Here is a 16,666-nt window from a genome sequence, read left to right as displayed (position 1 = left end):
GGAGGCATTCTCAGTGATGTCACCGCTGATCTCTGGTGATGGATAGGTGTCATTCTCAGTGATGTCACCTCTGATCTCTGGTGATGGATAGGTGGCATTCTTAGTGATGTCACCGCTGATCTCTGGTGATGGATAGGTGGCATTCTCAGTGATGTCACGGCTGATCTCTGGTGATGGATAGGCGGCATTCTCAGTCATGTCACCGCTGATCTCTGGTGATGGATAGGTGGCATTCTCAGTGATGTCACCGCTGATCTCTAGTGATGGATAGGCGGCATTCTCAGTGATGTCACCGCTGATCTCTAGTGATGGATAGGCGGCATTCTCAGTGATGTCACCTCTGATCTCTAGTGATGGATAGGCGGCATTCTCAGTGCTGTCACCTCTGATCTCTGGTGATGGATAGGCGGCATTCTCAGTGATGTCACCTCTGATCTCTGGTGATGGATAGGCGGCATTCTCAGTGATGTCACCGCTGATCTCTAGTGATGGATAGGCGGCATTCTCAGTGATATCACCGCTGATCTCTGGTGATGGATAGGCGGCATTCTCAGTGATGTCACCGCTGATCTGTAGTGATGGATAGGCGGCATTCTCAGTGATGTCACCGCTGATCTCTAGTGATGGATAGGCGGCATTCTCAGTGATGTCACCTCTGATCTCTAGTGATGGATAGGCGGCATTCTCAGTGCTGTCACCTCTGATCTCTGGTGATGGATAGGCGGCATTCTCAGTGATGTCACCGCTGATCTCTAGTGATGGATAGGCGGCATTCTCAGTGATATCACCGCTGATCTCTGGTGATGGATAGGCGGCATTCTCAGTGATGTCACCGCTGATCTCTAGTGATGGATATGAGGCATTCTCAGTGATGTCACCGCTGATCTCTAGTGATGGATAGGCGGCATTCTCAGTGATGTCACCTCTGATCTCTAGTGATGGATAGGCGGCATTCTCAGTGCTGTCACCTCTGATCTCTGGTGATGGATAGGCGGCATTCTCAGTGATGTCACCGCTGATCTCTAGTGATGGATAGGCGGCATTCTCAGTGCTGTCACCTCTGATCTCTGGTGATGGATAGGCGGCATTCTCAGTGATGTCACCGCTGATCTCTAGTGATGGATAGGCGGCATTCTCAGTGATGTCACCTCTGATCTCTGGTGATGGATAGGCGGCATTCTCAGTGATGTCACCTCTGATCTCTGGTGATGGATAGGCGGCATTCTCAGTGATGTCACCTCTGATCTCTGGTGATGGATAGGCGGCATTCTCAGTGATATCACTGCTGATCTCTAGTGATGGATAGGCGGCATTCTCAGTGATGTCACCGCTGATCTCTGGTGATGGATAGGCGGCATTCTCAGTGATGTCACCGCTGATCTCGGTGATGGATAGGCGGCATTCTCAGTGATGTCACCGCTGATCTCTGGTGATGGATAGGCGGCATTCTCAGTGATGTCACCGCTGATCTCTGGTGATGGATAGGAGGCATTCTCAGTGATGTCAGCGCTGATCTCGGGTGATGGATAGGAGGCATTCTCAGTGATGTCACCGCTGATCTCTGGTGATGGATAGGTGTCATTCTCAGTGATGTCACCTCTGATCTCTGGTGATGGATAGGTGGCATTCTTAGTGATGTCACCGCTGATCTCTGGTGATGGATAGGTGGCATTCTCAGTGATGTCACGGCTGATCTCTGGTGATGGATAGGCGGCATTCTCAGTCATGTCACCGCTGATCTCTGGTGATGGATAGGTGGCATTCTCAGTGATGTCACCGCTGATCTCTAGTGATGGATAGGCGGCATTCTCAGTGATGTCACCGCTGATCTCTAGTGATGGATAGGCGGCATTCTCAGTGATGTCACCTCTGATCTCTAGTGATGGATAGGCGGCATTCTCAGTGCTGTCACCTCTGATCTCTGGTGATGGATAGGCGGCATTCTCAGTGATGTCACCTCTGATCTCTGGTGATGGATAGGCGGCATTCTCAGTGATGTCACCGCTGATCTCTAGTGATGGATAGGCGGCATTCTCAGTGATATCACCGCTGATCTCTGGTGATGGATAGGCGGCATTCTCAGTGATGTCACCGCTGATCTCTAGTGATGGATAGGCGGCATTCTCAGTGATGTCACCGCTGATCTCTAGTGATGGATAGGCGGCATTCTCAGTGATGTCACCTCTGATCTCTAGTGATGGATAGGCGGCATTCTCAGTGCTGTCACCTCTGATCTCTGGTGATGGATAGGCGGCATTCTCAGTGATGTCACCGCTGATCTCTAGTGATGGATAGGCGGCATTCTCAGTGATATCACCGCTGATCTCTGGTGATGGATAGGCGGCATTCTCAGTGATGTCACCGCTGATCTCTAGTGATGGATATGAGGCATTCTCAGTGATGTCACCGCTGATCTCTAGTGATGGATAGGCGGCATTCTCAGTGATGTCACCTCTGATCTCTAGTGATGGATAGGCGGCATTCTCAGTGCTGTCACCTCTGATCTCTGGTGATGGATAGGCGGCATTCTCAGTGATGTCACCGCTGATCTCTAGTGATGGATAGGCGGCATTCTCAGTGCTGTCACCTCTGATCTCTGGTGATGGATAGGCGGCATTCTCAGTGATGTCACCGCTGATCTCTAGTGATGGATAGGCGGCATTCTCAGTGATGTCACCGCTGATCTCTAGTGATGGATAGGCGGCATTCTCAGTGCTGTCACCTCTGATCTCTGGTGATGGATAGGCGGCATTCTCAGTGATGTCACCGCTGATCTCTGGTGATGGATAGGCGGCATTCTCAGTGATATCACCGCTGATCTCTGGTGATGGATAGGCAGCATTCTCAGTGATGTCACCGCTGATCTCTAGTGATGGATAGGCGGCATTCTCAGTGATGTCACCGCTGATCTCTAGTGATGGATAGGCGGCATTCTCAGTGATGTCACCTCTGATCTCTAGTGATGGATAGGCGGCATTCTCAGTGCTGTCACCTCTGATCTCTGGTGATGGATAGGCGGCATTCTCAGTGATGTCACCTCTGATCTCTGGTGATGGATAGGCGGCATTCTCAGTGATGTCACCGCTGATCTCTAGTGATGGATAGGCGGCATTCTCAGTGATGTCACCGCTGATCTCTAGTGATGGATAGGCGGCATTCTCAGTGATATCACCGCTGATCTCTAGTGATGGATAGGCGGCATTCTCAGTGATGTCACCGCTGATCTCTAGTGATGGATAGGCGGGATTCTCAGTGATGTCACCGCTGATCTCTAGTGATGGATAGGCGGCATTCTCAGTGATGTCACCGCTGATCTCTGGTGATGGATAGGCGGCATTCTCAGTGATGTCACCGCTGATCTCTATTGATGGATAGGCGGCATTCTCAGTGATGTCACCGCTGATCTCTGGTGATGGATAGGCGGCATTCTCAGTGATGTCACCTCTGATCTCTAGTGACGGATAGGCGGCATTCTCAGTGATGTCACGGCTGATCTCTGGTGATGGATAGGCGGCATTCTCAGTAATGTCACCGCTGATCTCTAGTGATGGATAGGCGGCATTCTCAGTGATGTCACCGCTGATCTCTAGTGATGGATAGGAGGCATTCTCAGTGATGTCACCGCTGATCTCTAGTGATGGATAGGCGGCATTCTCAGTGATGTCACCTCTGATCTCTAGTGATGGATAGGCGACATTCTCAATGATGTCACCGCTGATCTCTGGTGATGGATAGGCGGCATTCTCAGTGATGTCACCGCTGATCTCTGGTGATGGATAGGCGGCATTCTCAGTGATGTCACCTCTGATCTCTAGTGATGGATAGGCGGCATTCTCAGTGATGTCACTGCTGATCTCTAGTGATGGATAGGCGGCATTCTCAGTGATGTCACCTCTGATCTCTAGTGATGGATAGGTGGCATTCTCAATGATATCACCGCTGATCTCTGGTGATGGATAGGAGGCATTCTCAGTGATGTCACCGCTGATCTCTAGTGATGGATAGGAGGCATTCTCAGTGATGTCACCTCTGATCTCTAGTGACGGATAGGCGGCATTCTCAGTGATGGTTTTTAATATAGGCAGTATAGGTACCGTCCCAATTTAGGGTCACCTTGCCGCTGGTGGGACGGCTTGTATACTTTTTTTGATCAAAAATAGTTCACTAAGTACCCTATATTTATTATGCAATTTTGCTTTACATTTATATATAATTATGGTAGGGTATGAGATATATTTTTGTCTTGCTTCTTTTTTGCTAGTGTGAACATGCCTCTGTTTCTTGTATGTCTGCCATCTTAGACCTCAGTTCACATTGTCTGGTTTTTTGACTTGTTTGCATTCTGTGCAATTTAAGGGTGTGGCATGCCCTTTGTTGAGCTGATTGGTATATATGTATACCAGACAATGTGAACTGAGGTCTAAGATGGCAGACATACAAGAAACAGAGGCATGTTCACACTAGCAAAAAAGAAGCAAGACAAAAATATATCTCATACCCTACCATAATTATATATAAATGTAAAGCAAAATTGCATAATAAATATAGGGTACTTAGTGAACTATTTTTGATCAAAAAAAATAGGAGGCATACTCAGTGATGTCACCGCTGATCTCTGGTGACGGATAGGCGGCATTCTCAGTGATGTCACCGCTGATCTCTAGTGATGGATAGGCGGCATTCTCAGTGATGTCACCGCTGATCTCTGGTGATGGATAGGCGGCATTCTCAGTGATGTCACCACTGATCTCTGGTGATGGATAGGCGGCATTCTCAGTGATGGCACCGCTGATCTCTGGTGATGGATAGGCGGCATTCTCAGTGATGGCACCGCTGATCTCTGGTGATGGATAGGCGGCATTCTCAGTGATGTCACCTCTGATCTCTAGTGATGGATAGGTGGCATTCTCAGTGATGTCACCTCTGATCTCTAGTGACGGATAGGAGGCATTCTCAGTGATGTCACCTCTGATCTCTAGTGATGGATAGGCGGCATTCTCAGTGATGTCACTGCTGATCTCTGGTGATGGATAGGCGGCATTCTCAGTGATGTCACCTCTGATCTCTAGTGATGGATAGGTGGCATTCTCAGTGATGTCACCGCTGATCTCTGGTGATGGATAGGAGGCATTCTCAGTGATGTCACCTCTGATCTCTAGTGATGGATAGGCGGCATTCTCAGTGATGTCACCGCTGATCTCTGGTGATGGATAGGCGGCATTCTCAGTGATGTCACCTCTGATCTCTAGTGATGGATAGGCGGCATTCTCAGTGATGTCACCGCTGATCTCTGGTGATGGATAGGAGGCATTCTCAGTGATGTCACCTCTGATCTCTAGTGATGGATAGGTGGCATTCTCAGTGATGTCACCTCTGATCTCTGGTGATGGATAGGCGGCATTCTCAGTGATGTCACCTCTGATCTCTGGTGATGGATAGGAGGCATTCTCAGTGATGTCACTGCTGATCTCTGGTGATGGATAGGCGGCATTCTCAGTGATGTCACCTCTGATCTCTAGTGATGGATAGGCGGCATTCTCAGTGATGTCACCGCTGATCTCTGGTGATGGATAGGAGGCATTCTCAGTGATGTCACCTCTGATCTCTGGTGATGGATAGGAGGCATTCTCAGTGATGTCACCTCTGATCTCTGGTGATGGATAGGCGGCATTCTCAGTGATGTCACCTCTGATCTCTAGTGATGGATAGGCGGCATTCTCAGTGATGTCACCGCTGATCTCTGGTGATGGATAGGAGGCATTCTCAGTGATGTCACCTCTGATCTCTAGTGATGGATAGGTGGCATTCTCAGTGATGTCACCTCTGATCTCTGGTGATGGATAGGCGGCATTCTCAGTGATGTCACCTCTGATCTCTGGTGATGGATAGGAGGCATTCTCAGTGATGTCACTGCTGATCTCGGTGATGGATAGGAGGCATTCTCAGTGATGTCACCTCTGATCTCTAGTGATGGATAGGCGGCATTCTCAGTGATGTCACTGCTGATCTCGGTGATGGATAGGAGGCATTCTCAGTGATGTCACCTCTGATCTCTAGTGATGGATAGGCGGCATTCTCAGTGATGTCACTGCTGATCTCTAGTGATGGATAGGTGGCATTCTCAGTGATGTCACTGCTGATCTCGGTGATTAATAGGAGGCATTCTCAGTGATGTCACCGCTGATCTCTGGTGATAGATAGGCGGCATTCTCAGTGATGTCACCGCTGATCTCTGGTGATGGATAGGCGGCATTCTCAGTGATGTCACCGCTGATCTCTAGTGATGGATAGGCGGCATTCTCAGTGATGTCACCGCTGATCTCTGGTGATGGATAGGTGGCATTCTCAGTGATGTCAGCGCTGATCTCTGGTGATGGATAGGCGGCATTCTCAGTGATGTCACCGCTGATCTCTGGTGATGGATAGGAGGCATTCTCAGTGATGTCACCTCTGATCTCTGGTGATGGATAGGAGGCATTCTCAGTGATGTCACTGCTGATCTCTGGTGATGGATAGGCGGCATTCTCAGTGATGTCACCGCTGATCTCGGTGATGGATAGGTGGCATTCTCAGTGATGTCACTGCTGATCTCTAGTGATGGATAGGCGGCATTCTCAGTCATGTCACCGCTGATCTCTGGTGATAGGCGGCATTCTCAGTGATGTCACCGCTGATCTCTGGTGATGGATAGGCGGCATTCTCAGTGATGTCACCGCTGATCTCTGGTGATGGATAGGTGGCATTCTCAGTGATGTCAGCGCTGATCTCTGGTGATGGATAGGCGGCATTCTCAGTGATGTCACCTCTGATCTCTGGTGATGGATAGGTGGCATTCTCAGTGATGTCACTGCTGATCTCTAGTGATGGATAGGCGGCATTCTCAGTGATGTCACCGCTGATCTCTGGTGATGGATAGGCGGCATTCTCAGTGATGTCACCGCTGTTCTCTGGTGATGGATAGGCGGCATTCTCAGTGATGTCACCTCTGATCTCTGGTGATGGATAGGCGGCATTCTCAGTGATGTCACCTCTGATCTCTGGTGATGGATAGGCGGCATTCTCAGTGATGTCACCTCTGATCTCTGGTGATGGATAGGCGGCATTCTCAGTGATGTCACCGCTGATCTCTGGTGATGGATAGGCGGCATTCTCAGTGATGTCACCGCTGATCTCTGGTGATGGATAGGCGGCATTCTCAGTGATGTCACTGCTGATCTCTAGTGATGGATAGGCGGCATTCTCAGTGATGTCACCGCTGATCTCGGTGATGGATAGGCGGCATTCTCAGTGATGTCACCGCTGATCTCTGGTGATGGATAGGCGGCATTCTCAGTGATGTCACCGCTGATCTCTGGTGATGGATAGGAGGCATTCTCAGTGATGTCAGCGCTGATCTCGGGTGATGGATAGGAGGCATTCTCAGTGATGTCACGGCTGATCTCTGGTGATGGATAGGTGTCATTCTCAGTGATGTCACCTCTGATCTCTGGTGATGGATAGGTGGCATTCTTAGTGATGTCACCGCTGATCTCTGGTGATGGATAGGTGGCATTCTCAGTGATGTCACGGCTGATCTCTGGTGATGGATAGGCGGCATTCTCAGTCATGTCACCGCTGATCTCTGGTGATGGATAGGTGGCATTCTCAGTGATGTCACCGCTGATCTCTAGTGATGGATAGGCGGCATTCTCAGTGATGTCACCGCTGATCTCTAGTGATGGATAGGCGGCATTCTCAGTGATGTCACCTCTGATCTCTAGTGATGGATAGGCGGCATTCTCAGTGATGTCACCTCTGATCTCTGGTGATGGATAGGTGGCATTCTCAGTGATGTCACTGCTGATCTCTAGTGATGGATAGGCGGCATTCTCAGTGATGTCACCGCTGATCTCTGGTGATGGATAGGCGGCATTCTCAGTGATGTCACCGCTGATCTCTGGTGATGGATAGGCGGCATTCTCAGTGATGTCACCGCTGATCTCTGGTGATGGATAGGCGGCATTCTCAGTGATGTCACCGCTGATCTCTGGTGATGGATAGGCGGCATTCTCAGTGATGTTACCTCTGATCTCTGGTGATGGATAGGCGGTATTCTCAGTGATGTCACCTCTGATCTCTGGTGATGGATAGGAGGCATTCTCAGTGATGTCACTGCTGATCTCTAGTGATGGATAGGCGGCATTCTCAGTGATGTCACCGCTGATCTCTAGTGATGGATAGGCGGCATTCTCAGTGATGTCACTGCTGATCTCTAGTGATGGATAGGCGGCATTCTCAGTGATGTCACCGCTGATCTCTAGTGATGGATAGGCGGCATTCTCAGTGATATCACCGCTGATCTCTAGTGATGGATAGGCGGCATTCTCAGTGATGTCACCGCTGATCTCTGGTGATGGATAGGCGGCATTCTCAGTGATGTCACCGCTGATCTCTATTGATGGATAGGCGGCATTCTCAGTGATGTCACCGCTGATCTCTAGTGATGGATAGGCGGCATTCTCAGTGATGTCACCGCTGATCTCTGGTGATGGATAGGCGGCATTCTCAGTGATGTCACCTCTGATCTCTGGTGATGGATAGGCGGCATTCTCAGTGATGTCACCGCTGATCTCTGGTGATGGATAGGCGGCATTCTCAGTGTTGTCACCTCTGATCTCTGGTGATGGATAGGCGGCATTCTCAGTGATGTCACCGCTGATCTCTAGTGATGGATAGGCGGCATTCTCAGTGATGTCACCGCTGATCTCTAGTGATGGATAGGCGGCATTCTCAGTGATGTCACCGCTGATCTCTGGTGATGGATAGGCGGCATTCTCAGTGATGTCACCGCTGATCTCTGGTGATGGATAGGCGGCATTCTCAGTGATGTCACCGCTGATCTCTGGTGATGGATAGGCGGCATTCTCAGTGATGTCACCGCTGATCTCTGGTGATGGATAGGCGGCATTCTCAGTGATGTCACCGCTGATCTCTGGTGATGGATAGGCGGCATTCTCAGTGATGTCACCGCTGATCTCTGGTGATGGATAGGAGGCATTCTCAGTGATTCCCAGTTTCTCCTGCCCCTTGGTTTTGCTGTATGATAGGTGTAGTAGTTCCCTGTTGTGCTCTTACCATTTCCTTAGTGATAATTTCCATTTCTTACAATTTTCAGTGACTCCGAAGTGTCGTCTGATGCATCTCGAGATGCTGCACAAGAGCCGCAGTTGGCGGAGTCTCCCCAGTCGCAATAAGTTGGAGATTGATAACTTGTACGATCCGGAGTGCGAGGAGAGCGGAGCCTTCAAAGCGAAACAATGCGACGAAGATTCTAACTTGTGCTGGTGTGTGGACAGCGCGGGGGTCCGGGTGACGGACAAGACCAGCGATGACCCCAAGTGCGATAAGCTTGTGAGCGTGCGGTACGTAGACGACGCTTACACTTTGTATGATTTGTGATATTGTAGATTTTTTTTTTTGGGCTGGAAACGCCACAAGATGCATTTATCCTCACAGGGGATGAGATGATGGGGGCCGCCAAATGATCCTACTGTGTATTACTCGGTCAAGAAAATCCTGTGTTCGCCTACTTAGGAATATGGGACTTAAAATAAATACCGCCAGATGGAGCGCCACCACTGCCCACAGGTTGTGTCTGGTATTACAATAGAACTGTACTCAATTGAACGGGACTGAGTTGCAATACCACACATGTCCTGAGAACAGGGGTGGTGTGGTTTTGGGGAAAGGGCACCCATGTTTTTCCAGTCAAGGACAATCCCTTCAACTAGTAAGGTATTCGTATCGTCATAAGCCTGATCTGCGCAGCAGTTGCCATTTTTGAAGTAATTTTCCTTTGCATTTTTTTGCAACAACTTTGCGTATAGCCGTGCACATATCAAGGCTTCTTTTTTATTTTACCTTCAATGAAATGATAAAATAGTTTGCAAAAGTTTCCATCTCCGGTGCGGCAGCATCATGTCCTTCTGATCGCAGCCTTTTTGTTTTTCAGCCTCATCCAGATTCATTTCACCTTCAAAGCGGATGTGGAGCTGCTGAAAGGGAAAGAGGAGGAACTCCGCAGGTCAGTGCCGCATCCTCTCCTGTCAATGCCGCGTCCTCTCCCGTCAGGGCCGCGTCCTCTCCCGTCAGGGCCGCGTCCTCTCCCGTCAGTGGCGCGTCTTCCGCGTCCTCCCCCGTCAGGGCCGCGTCCTCCCCCGTCAGGGCCGCGTCCTCCCCCGTCAGGGCCGCGTCCTCTCCCGTCAGGGCCGCGTCCTCTCCCGTCAGTGCCGCGTCCTCTCCCGTCAGTGCCGCGTCCTCTCCCGTCAGTGCCGCGTCCTCTCCCGTCAGTGCCGCGTCCTCTCCCGTCAGTGCCGCGTCCTCTCCCGTCAGGGCCGCTTCCTCTCCCGTCAGGGCCGCGTCCTCTCCCGTCAGGGCCGCATCCTCTCCCGTCAGTGCCTCGTCCTCTCCCGTCAGTGCCGCGTCCTCTCTCGTCAGGGCCGCGTCCTCTCCGGTCAGGGCCGGTCCCCCCCCCCTCCCCATCAGTGCCGCGTCCTCCCCCCGTCAGAGCCGCGTCCTCTCCCGTCAGTGCCGCGTCCTCTCCCGTCAGTGCCGCGTCCTCCCCCGTCAGGGCCGCGTCCTCCCCCGTCAGGGCCGCGTCCTCCCCCGTCAGCGCCGCGTCCTCTCCCATCAGTGCCGCATCTTCCGCGTCCTCCCCCGTCAGGGCCGCGTCCTCCCCCGTCAGTGCCGTGTCCTCTCCCGTCAGTGGCGCGTCTTCCGCGTCCTCCCCCGTCAGGGCCGCGTCCTCCCCCGTCAGGGCCGCGTCCTCCCCCGTCAGGGCCGCCTCCTCTCCCGTCAGGGCCGCGTCCTCTCCCGTCAGTGCCGCGTCCTCTCCCGTCAGTGCCGCGTCCTCTCCCGTCAGTGCCGCGTCCTCTCCCGTCAGTGCCGCGTCCTCTCCCGTCAGTGCCGCGTCCTCCCCCCGTCAGTGCCGCGTCCTCCCCCCGTCAGTGCCGCGTCCTCTCCCGTCAGTGCCGCGTCCTCTCCCGTCAGGGCCGCTTCCTCTCCCGTCAGGGCCGCGTCCTCTCCCGTCAGTGCCGCGTCCTCTCCCGTCAGTGCCGCGTCCTCTCCCGTCAGGGCCGCGTCCTCTCCCATCAGGGCCGCTTCCTCTCCCGTCAGGGCCACGTCCTCTCCCGTCAGTGCCGCGTCCTCTCCCGTCAGTGCCGCGTCCTCTCCCGTCAGGGCCGCTTCCTCTCCCGTCAGGGCCGCGTCCTCTCCCGTCAGTGCCTCGTCCTCTCCCGTCAGTGCCGCGTCCTCTCCCGTCAGGGCCGCGATCCCCCCCCCCCATCAGTGCCGCGTCCTCCCCCCGTCAGTGCCGCATCCTCTCCCGTCAGTGCCGCGTCCTCTCCCGTCAGTGCCGCGTCCTCTCCCGTCAGTGCCGCGTCCTCCCCCCGTCAGTGCCGCGTCCTCTCCCGTCAGTGCCGCGTCCTCTCCCGTCAGTGCCGCGTCCTCTCCCGTCAGGGCCGCTTCCTCTCCCGTCAGGGCCGCGTCCTCTCCCTTCAGTGCCGCGTCCTCTCCCGTCAATGCCGCGTCCTCTCCCGTCAGTGCCGCGTCCTCTCTCGTCAGTGCCGCGTCCTCCCCCCGTCAGTGCCGCGTCCTCTCCCGTCAGTGCCGCGTCCTCTCCCGTCAGTGCCGCGTCCTCTCCCGTCAGTGCCGCGTCCTCTCCCGTCAGTGCCGCGTCCTCTCCCGTCAGGGCCGCGTCCTCCCCCGTCAGGGCCGCGTCCTCCCCCGTCAGGGCCGCGTCCTCCCCCGTCAGGGCCGCGTCCTCTCCCGTCAGCGCCGCGTCCTCCCCCGTCAGCGCCGCGTCCTCCCCCGTCAGCGCCGCGTCCTCTCCCGTCAGCGCCGCGTCCTCCCCCGTCAGCGCCGCGTCCTCTCCCGTCAGTGCCGCATCTTCCGCGTCCTCCCCCGTCAGGGCCGCGTCCTCTCCGGTCAGGGCCGCGTCCTCTCCCGTCAGTGCCGCGTCCTCTCCCGTCAGTGGCGCGTCTTCCGCGTCCTCCCCCGTCAGGGCCGCGTCCTCCCCCGTTAGTGCCGCGTCCTCTCCCGTCAGTGCCGCGTCCTCCCCCGTCAGTGCCGCGTCCTCCCCCGTCAGGGCCGCGTCCTCTCCCGTCAGTGCCGCGTCCTCTCCCGTCAGTGCCGCGTCCTCTCCCGTCAGTGCCGCGTCCTCCCCCGTCAGGGCCGCGTCCTCTCCCGTCAGGGCCGCGTCCTCTCCCGTCAGGGCCGCGTCCTCTCCCGTCAGTGCCGCGTCCTCTCCCGTCAGTGGCGCGTCCTCTCCCGTCAGTGGCGCGTCTTCCGCGTCCTCCCCCGTCAGGGCCGCGTCCTCCCCCGTCAGTGCCGCGTCCTCTCCCGTCAGTGCCGCGTCCTCCCCCGTCAGTGCCGCGTCCTCTCCCGTCAGTGCCGCGTCCTCCCCCGTCAGCGCCGCGTCCTCTCCCGTCAGCGCCGCGTCCTCCCCCGTCAGCGCCGCGTCCTCTCCCGTCAGTGCCGCGTCCTCCCCCGTCAGCGCCGCGTCCTCTCCCGTCAGTGCCGCATCTTCCGCGTCCTCCCCCGTCAGGGCCGCGTCCTCTCCGGTCAGGGCCGCGTCCTCTCCCGTCAGTGCCGCGTCCTCTCCCGTCAGTGGCGCGTCTTCCGCGTCCTCCCCCGTCAGGGCCGCGTCCTCCCCCGTTAGTGCCGCGTCCTCTCCCGTCAGTGCCGCGTCCTCCCCCGTCAGTGCCGCGTCCTCCCCCGTCAGGGCCGCGTCCTCTCCCGTCAGTGCCGCGTCCTCTCCCGTCAGTGCCGCGTCCTCCCCCGTCAGGGCCGCGTCCTCTCCCGTCAGGGCCGCGTCCTCTCCCGTCAGGGCCGCGTCCTCTCCCGTCAGGGCCGCGTCCTCTCCCGTCAGTGGCGCGTCCTCTCCCGTCAGTGGCGCGTCTTCCGCGTCCTCCCCCGTCAGGGCCGCGTCCTCCCCCGTCAGTGCCGCGTCCTCTCCCGTCAGTGCCGCGTCCTCCCCCGTCAGTGCCGCGTCCTCTCCCGTCAGTGCCGCGTCCTCCCCCGTCAGCGCCGCGTCCTCTCCCGTCAGCGCCGCGTCCTCCCCCGTCAGTGCCGCGTCCTCCCCCGTCAGCGCTGCGTCCTCCCCCGTCAGTGCCGCGTACTCTCCGGTCAGCTGTAAAAAAATTTCGGACCTTGTCGGCTACTTTCTTTATTTCATCGTCTGACTCGTGTCTGTGTCCTTTTCTCCGTTGTTCTTGTATCTACAGGAAGCTGATCGCCAAAGTGTCGCGGTTCCTCCTGAAAGCGCCGCAGATGCTGCAGGTGACGGTGAGGACAGAACATCGTATCTTTATTTTCTCAGCTTATTATCAGACTTCAGTATGTAGTGCCCGATCTCCTGTAAGTTTTGCTCTTTGGTGACCTCCACTGTGGTGATCACAGGTCCTACATTGGTTGTCACCCACTTCTTGAGTTTCTATCCATCTTCTTACGTTCTTCCATTTCCTTTGGCAAAATACTGGTGCAATAAAAATGCCCCCCCCCCCTCCTATTGTAAATCCAGTTTATTAGCAAAATGTACGAATTTCCGCAGGATGTTTTTTATTTATTTTTTTAATTTATTGCAATATTAAAAGCTGAACACAATGTAACATCTTAGTGGTTTTTTTTTACACATTTCTCTACTTCAGTGTTTTTGATTTTTTTAGTTGAATGTTTGTAGGGTTAGTGAAGTATAATCGGGGTACGTGCCCAAAAGCCACAAATACTCGAGGAGTTTCTGAAAGAATTAACCCAACAGCGTGCGCTCGAGACTTCACAAATCTCATTGACTTTGCTGGTTCTGAGAAACACTCTGTGTCCCCCCCACAGCAAAACTGTAGCGTGTGAACAAGCCATGACAAGCATTTCACACACTTTTGTTGACAAATACATGAAGTTTCTGTGACGCCTCAATATTTCCAGCGTTGACCTGTTATTTCTCCAATCTGGATATCAGCTAGTGGGCAGATCCTGACAGATGATTACACAATCTTGTGCAATCTATTCTTTAAGTTCATCACAATTTCTGTGTTTTTGTCTGTCCACCTGCTCTTTGAGAATTAACTTTCATCCTGCAGAATATCTCTTCGTTCCTCTCACCCCCTCTATACACAGCCCCATCCTGCAGTACATCACTCCTCTCACCCCTTCTATACACAGCCCCATCCTGCAGTACGTCGCTCCTCTCATCCCTTCTATACACAGCCCCATCCTGCAGTGCGTCGCTCCTCTCATCCCTTCTATACACAGTCCCATCCTGCAGTACGTCGTTCCTCTCACCCCCTCTATACACAGCCCCATCTGGCAGTATGTCGTTCCTCTCAACCCCTCTATACACAGTCCCATATTGCAGTTCATCGCTCCTCTCACCCCCTCTATACACAGCCCCTTGCTGCAGTATGTTGCTCCTCTCACCCCCTCTATACACAGTCCCATCCTGCAGTACATCGTTCCCCTCACCCCATCTGGCGGTATGTCACACCTCTCACCCCCTCTGTACACAGCTCCATTCTGCAGTACGTCATTCCTCTCACCCCCTCTATACACAGCCCCATGCTGCAGTACGTCGTTCCTCTCACCCCCTCTATACACAGCCCCATCCTGCTGTATGTCGTTCCTCTCACCCCCTCTATACACAGTCCCATCTGGCAGTATGTCGCTCCTCTCACCCCCTCTATACACAGTCCCATCTGGCAGTATGTCGCTCCTCTCACCCCCTCTATACACAGTCCCATCTGGCAGTATGTCGCTCCTCTCACCCCCTCTATACACAGCCCCATCCTGCAGTATGTCGCTCATCTTGGTTCCTTACACACCTGCACCCTGCTTTATGAGCTCTGCATTGTAGTGAAGGACGGTCCAATACTTTCCATCACATTATCACTTACGACTGCACAGTGCATGATCAACCATGAGCACTGGAACTACAGCTGGACGGTGCCAATGCCACCTGGATAAATGGAGCCTAGGGGGCATCCTGTGGGGGTAATAGGTGCAAAACAGGGCATGTTTAAAATGAGTTATATTGATACAAATGAATACATTTCCTTGTACATTATTATAAAACCATTTTGTGTTTTTGGAAGTAACCCTTTAATGACGTTTTTTCTGCTGTTGCAACCCACTTCCATTTTTAGAAAGCAATTTTCACACGTCCAGTGAACGAAAGACTCCATTGCCCCCTCCACTTTTTCCTCCGTTCTTGCTCTAGGTGCAGGATCAGTGGATGTCAGTTTTATCTGTAGCCTGTAACCAGATGTAGTATCAATGCAGCACGGTGGCCCAGTGGTTATTAGCGCTGTAGCTTTGCAGTATTGAGCTTCTGGGATCAAATCTGAGACCTATAATGTTTTTTTCGGGTTTGTTAAAAAACCTGAGATTCTCCAAACTTCGATACTAAAGGTCGACTTGTGAGCAGCCACTGTGTTGCCCGGATCTATATATCGACCATAGATATATATATTTATCTACTAGATATGAGATGACTGCAATCCAGTATGTTGGTGGCTCAGTGGTTAGCACTGTTATGGTGCAGTATTGGGATCCAGGGTTCAAATCCTTGCATGCACTTTCTATGTCCTATCTTGGGTGGCTTTCTTTTTGTTGGTAAACATGCTGAACATTTATACTGTGAGCCCCACAATGTGTTATATCGTGCAAGTATAATTTATTCTGGTGGCTCAGTGGTTAGCACAGATGTTCTACCCCCATCACAGATAATATCGAAAAAGGAAGTTTGACACAAGAAGGATCACTTTATTCGTTTTTTCAAAAATAGATTTATTCACTTTTGAACCTGCGATGGTTCGATCAGTTGTTCTTTACATAGAAGAAATGACTGTCCTTTACCTAAGGTGACGCAATGGCTCAGTGGTTACTGCTGATGATTTGCAGAACTGAGGTCCTGGGTTCAACTCTCATTACGGTCAACTAAAAGACTGAATTATGATTTAGCTATAGAAGAAATTACAGCTACATCCGGAGCAGCAGTGGCTCAGTGGCTAGCAGCATATCCCTGCAGCAATGGGGACCTGGGTTCAATCCCGTGTGCAGAGTCTGTGTGTTCCTTGTTTCCCCTCCATGGACAGGACATTTATACTGTGACCTCACAATATCTAATAGTTTGGACTTAGTGGGGGGGAAAAAAAAATTCTTTCTATAGGAAGATGGTAATTTTATATTAAGTCCACGCTAGTGGATCTCTACTAGCTCATTTATATTATACAGGCCAAGATAGGGGGGTCACAGTATAAATGGCCAATCAGTATGTCTCTGCAGTGTAGGGGGGGTGGAAGACCCCCAACCTCAGGGAACATACAGATGGTGAGGATTGAACCCAGGACCCCAGCACTGCAGGGATATGCTGCTCACCACTGAGCCACCACTGATCCAGATGTAGGTGTCATCTCTTCTATATCTAAATCATCGTTCAGTATTTTAATTGACCTTAGTGAGAGTTGAACCCTGTACCTCACTGCTGCAAAACATCAGCGCTAACCACTGTGCTAATCACTGAGCCGCCGTGCTAACCACTGAGCCGCCGTGCTAACCACTGAGCCATCGTGCTAACCACTGAACTACCGTGCTAACCACTGAGCCACCTTAGATAAAGGATAGTTATTCCTTCTAT

General features: G+C 53.2%; 1 protein-coding gene across 1 annotated transcript in view; it reads left to right on the top strand.

Moving 5' to 3' along the window:
* LOC141152831 (epithelial cell adhesion molecule-like) overlaps positions 1 to 16,666 on the top strand; it is a 43,746-nt gene that overhangs the window by 15,420 nt on the left and 11,660 nt on the right. The window contains exons 3-5 of the mRNA XM_073637483.1: positions 9,155 to 9,401; positions 9,992 to 10,063; positions 13,263 to 13,323. Coding sequence (XP_073493584.1) covers positions 9,155 to 9,401; positions 9,992 to 10,063; positions 13,263 to 13,323 — 380 coding nt within the window. The remainder of the gene's footprint in view (positions 1 to 9,154; positions 9,402 to 9,991; positions 10,064 to 13,262; positions 13,324 to 16,666) is intronic.

The sequence above is a fragment of the Phyllobates terribilis genome, unplaced genomic scaffold, assembly GCF_046119375.1.
Source record: "Phyllobates terribilis strain yellow unplaced genomic scaffold, ASM4611937v1 Scaffold_7__3_contigs__length_470593459, whole genome shotgun sequence".
Lineage (NCBI taxonomy): Eukaryota > Metazoa > Chordata > Amphibia > Anura > Dendrobatidae > Phyllobates > Phyllobates terribilis.
This window is presented reverse-complemented; position numbering and strand designations above follow the sequence as displayed.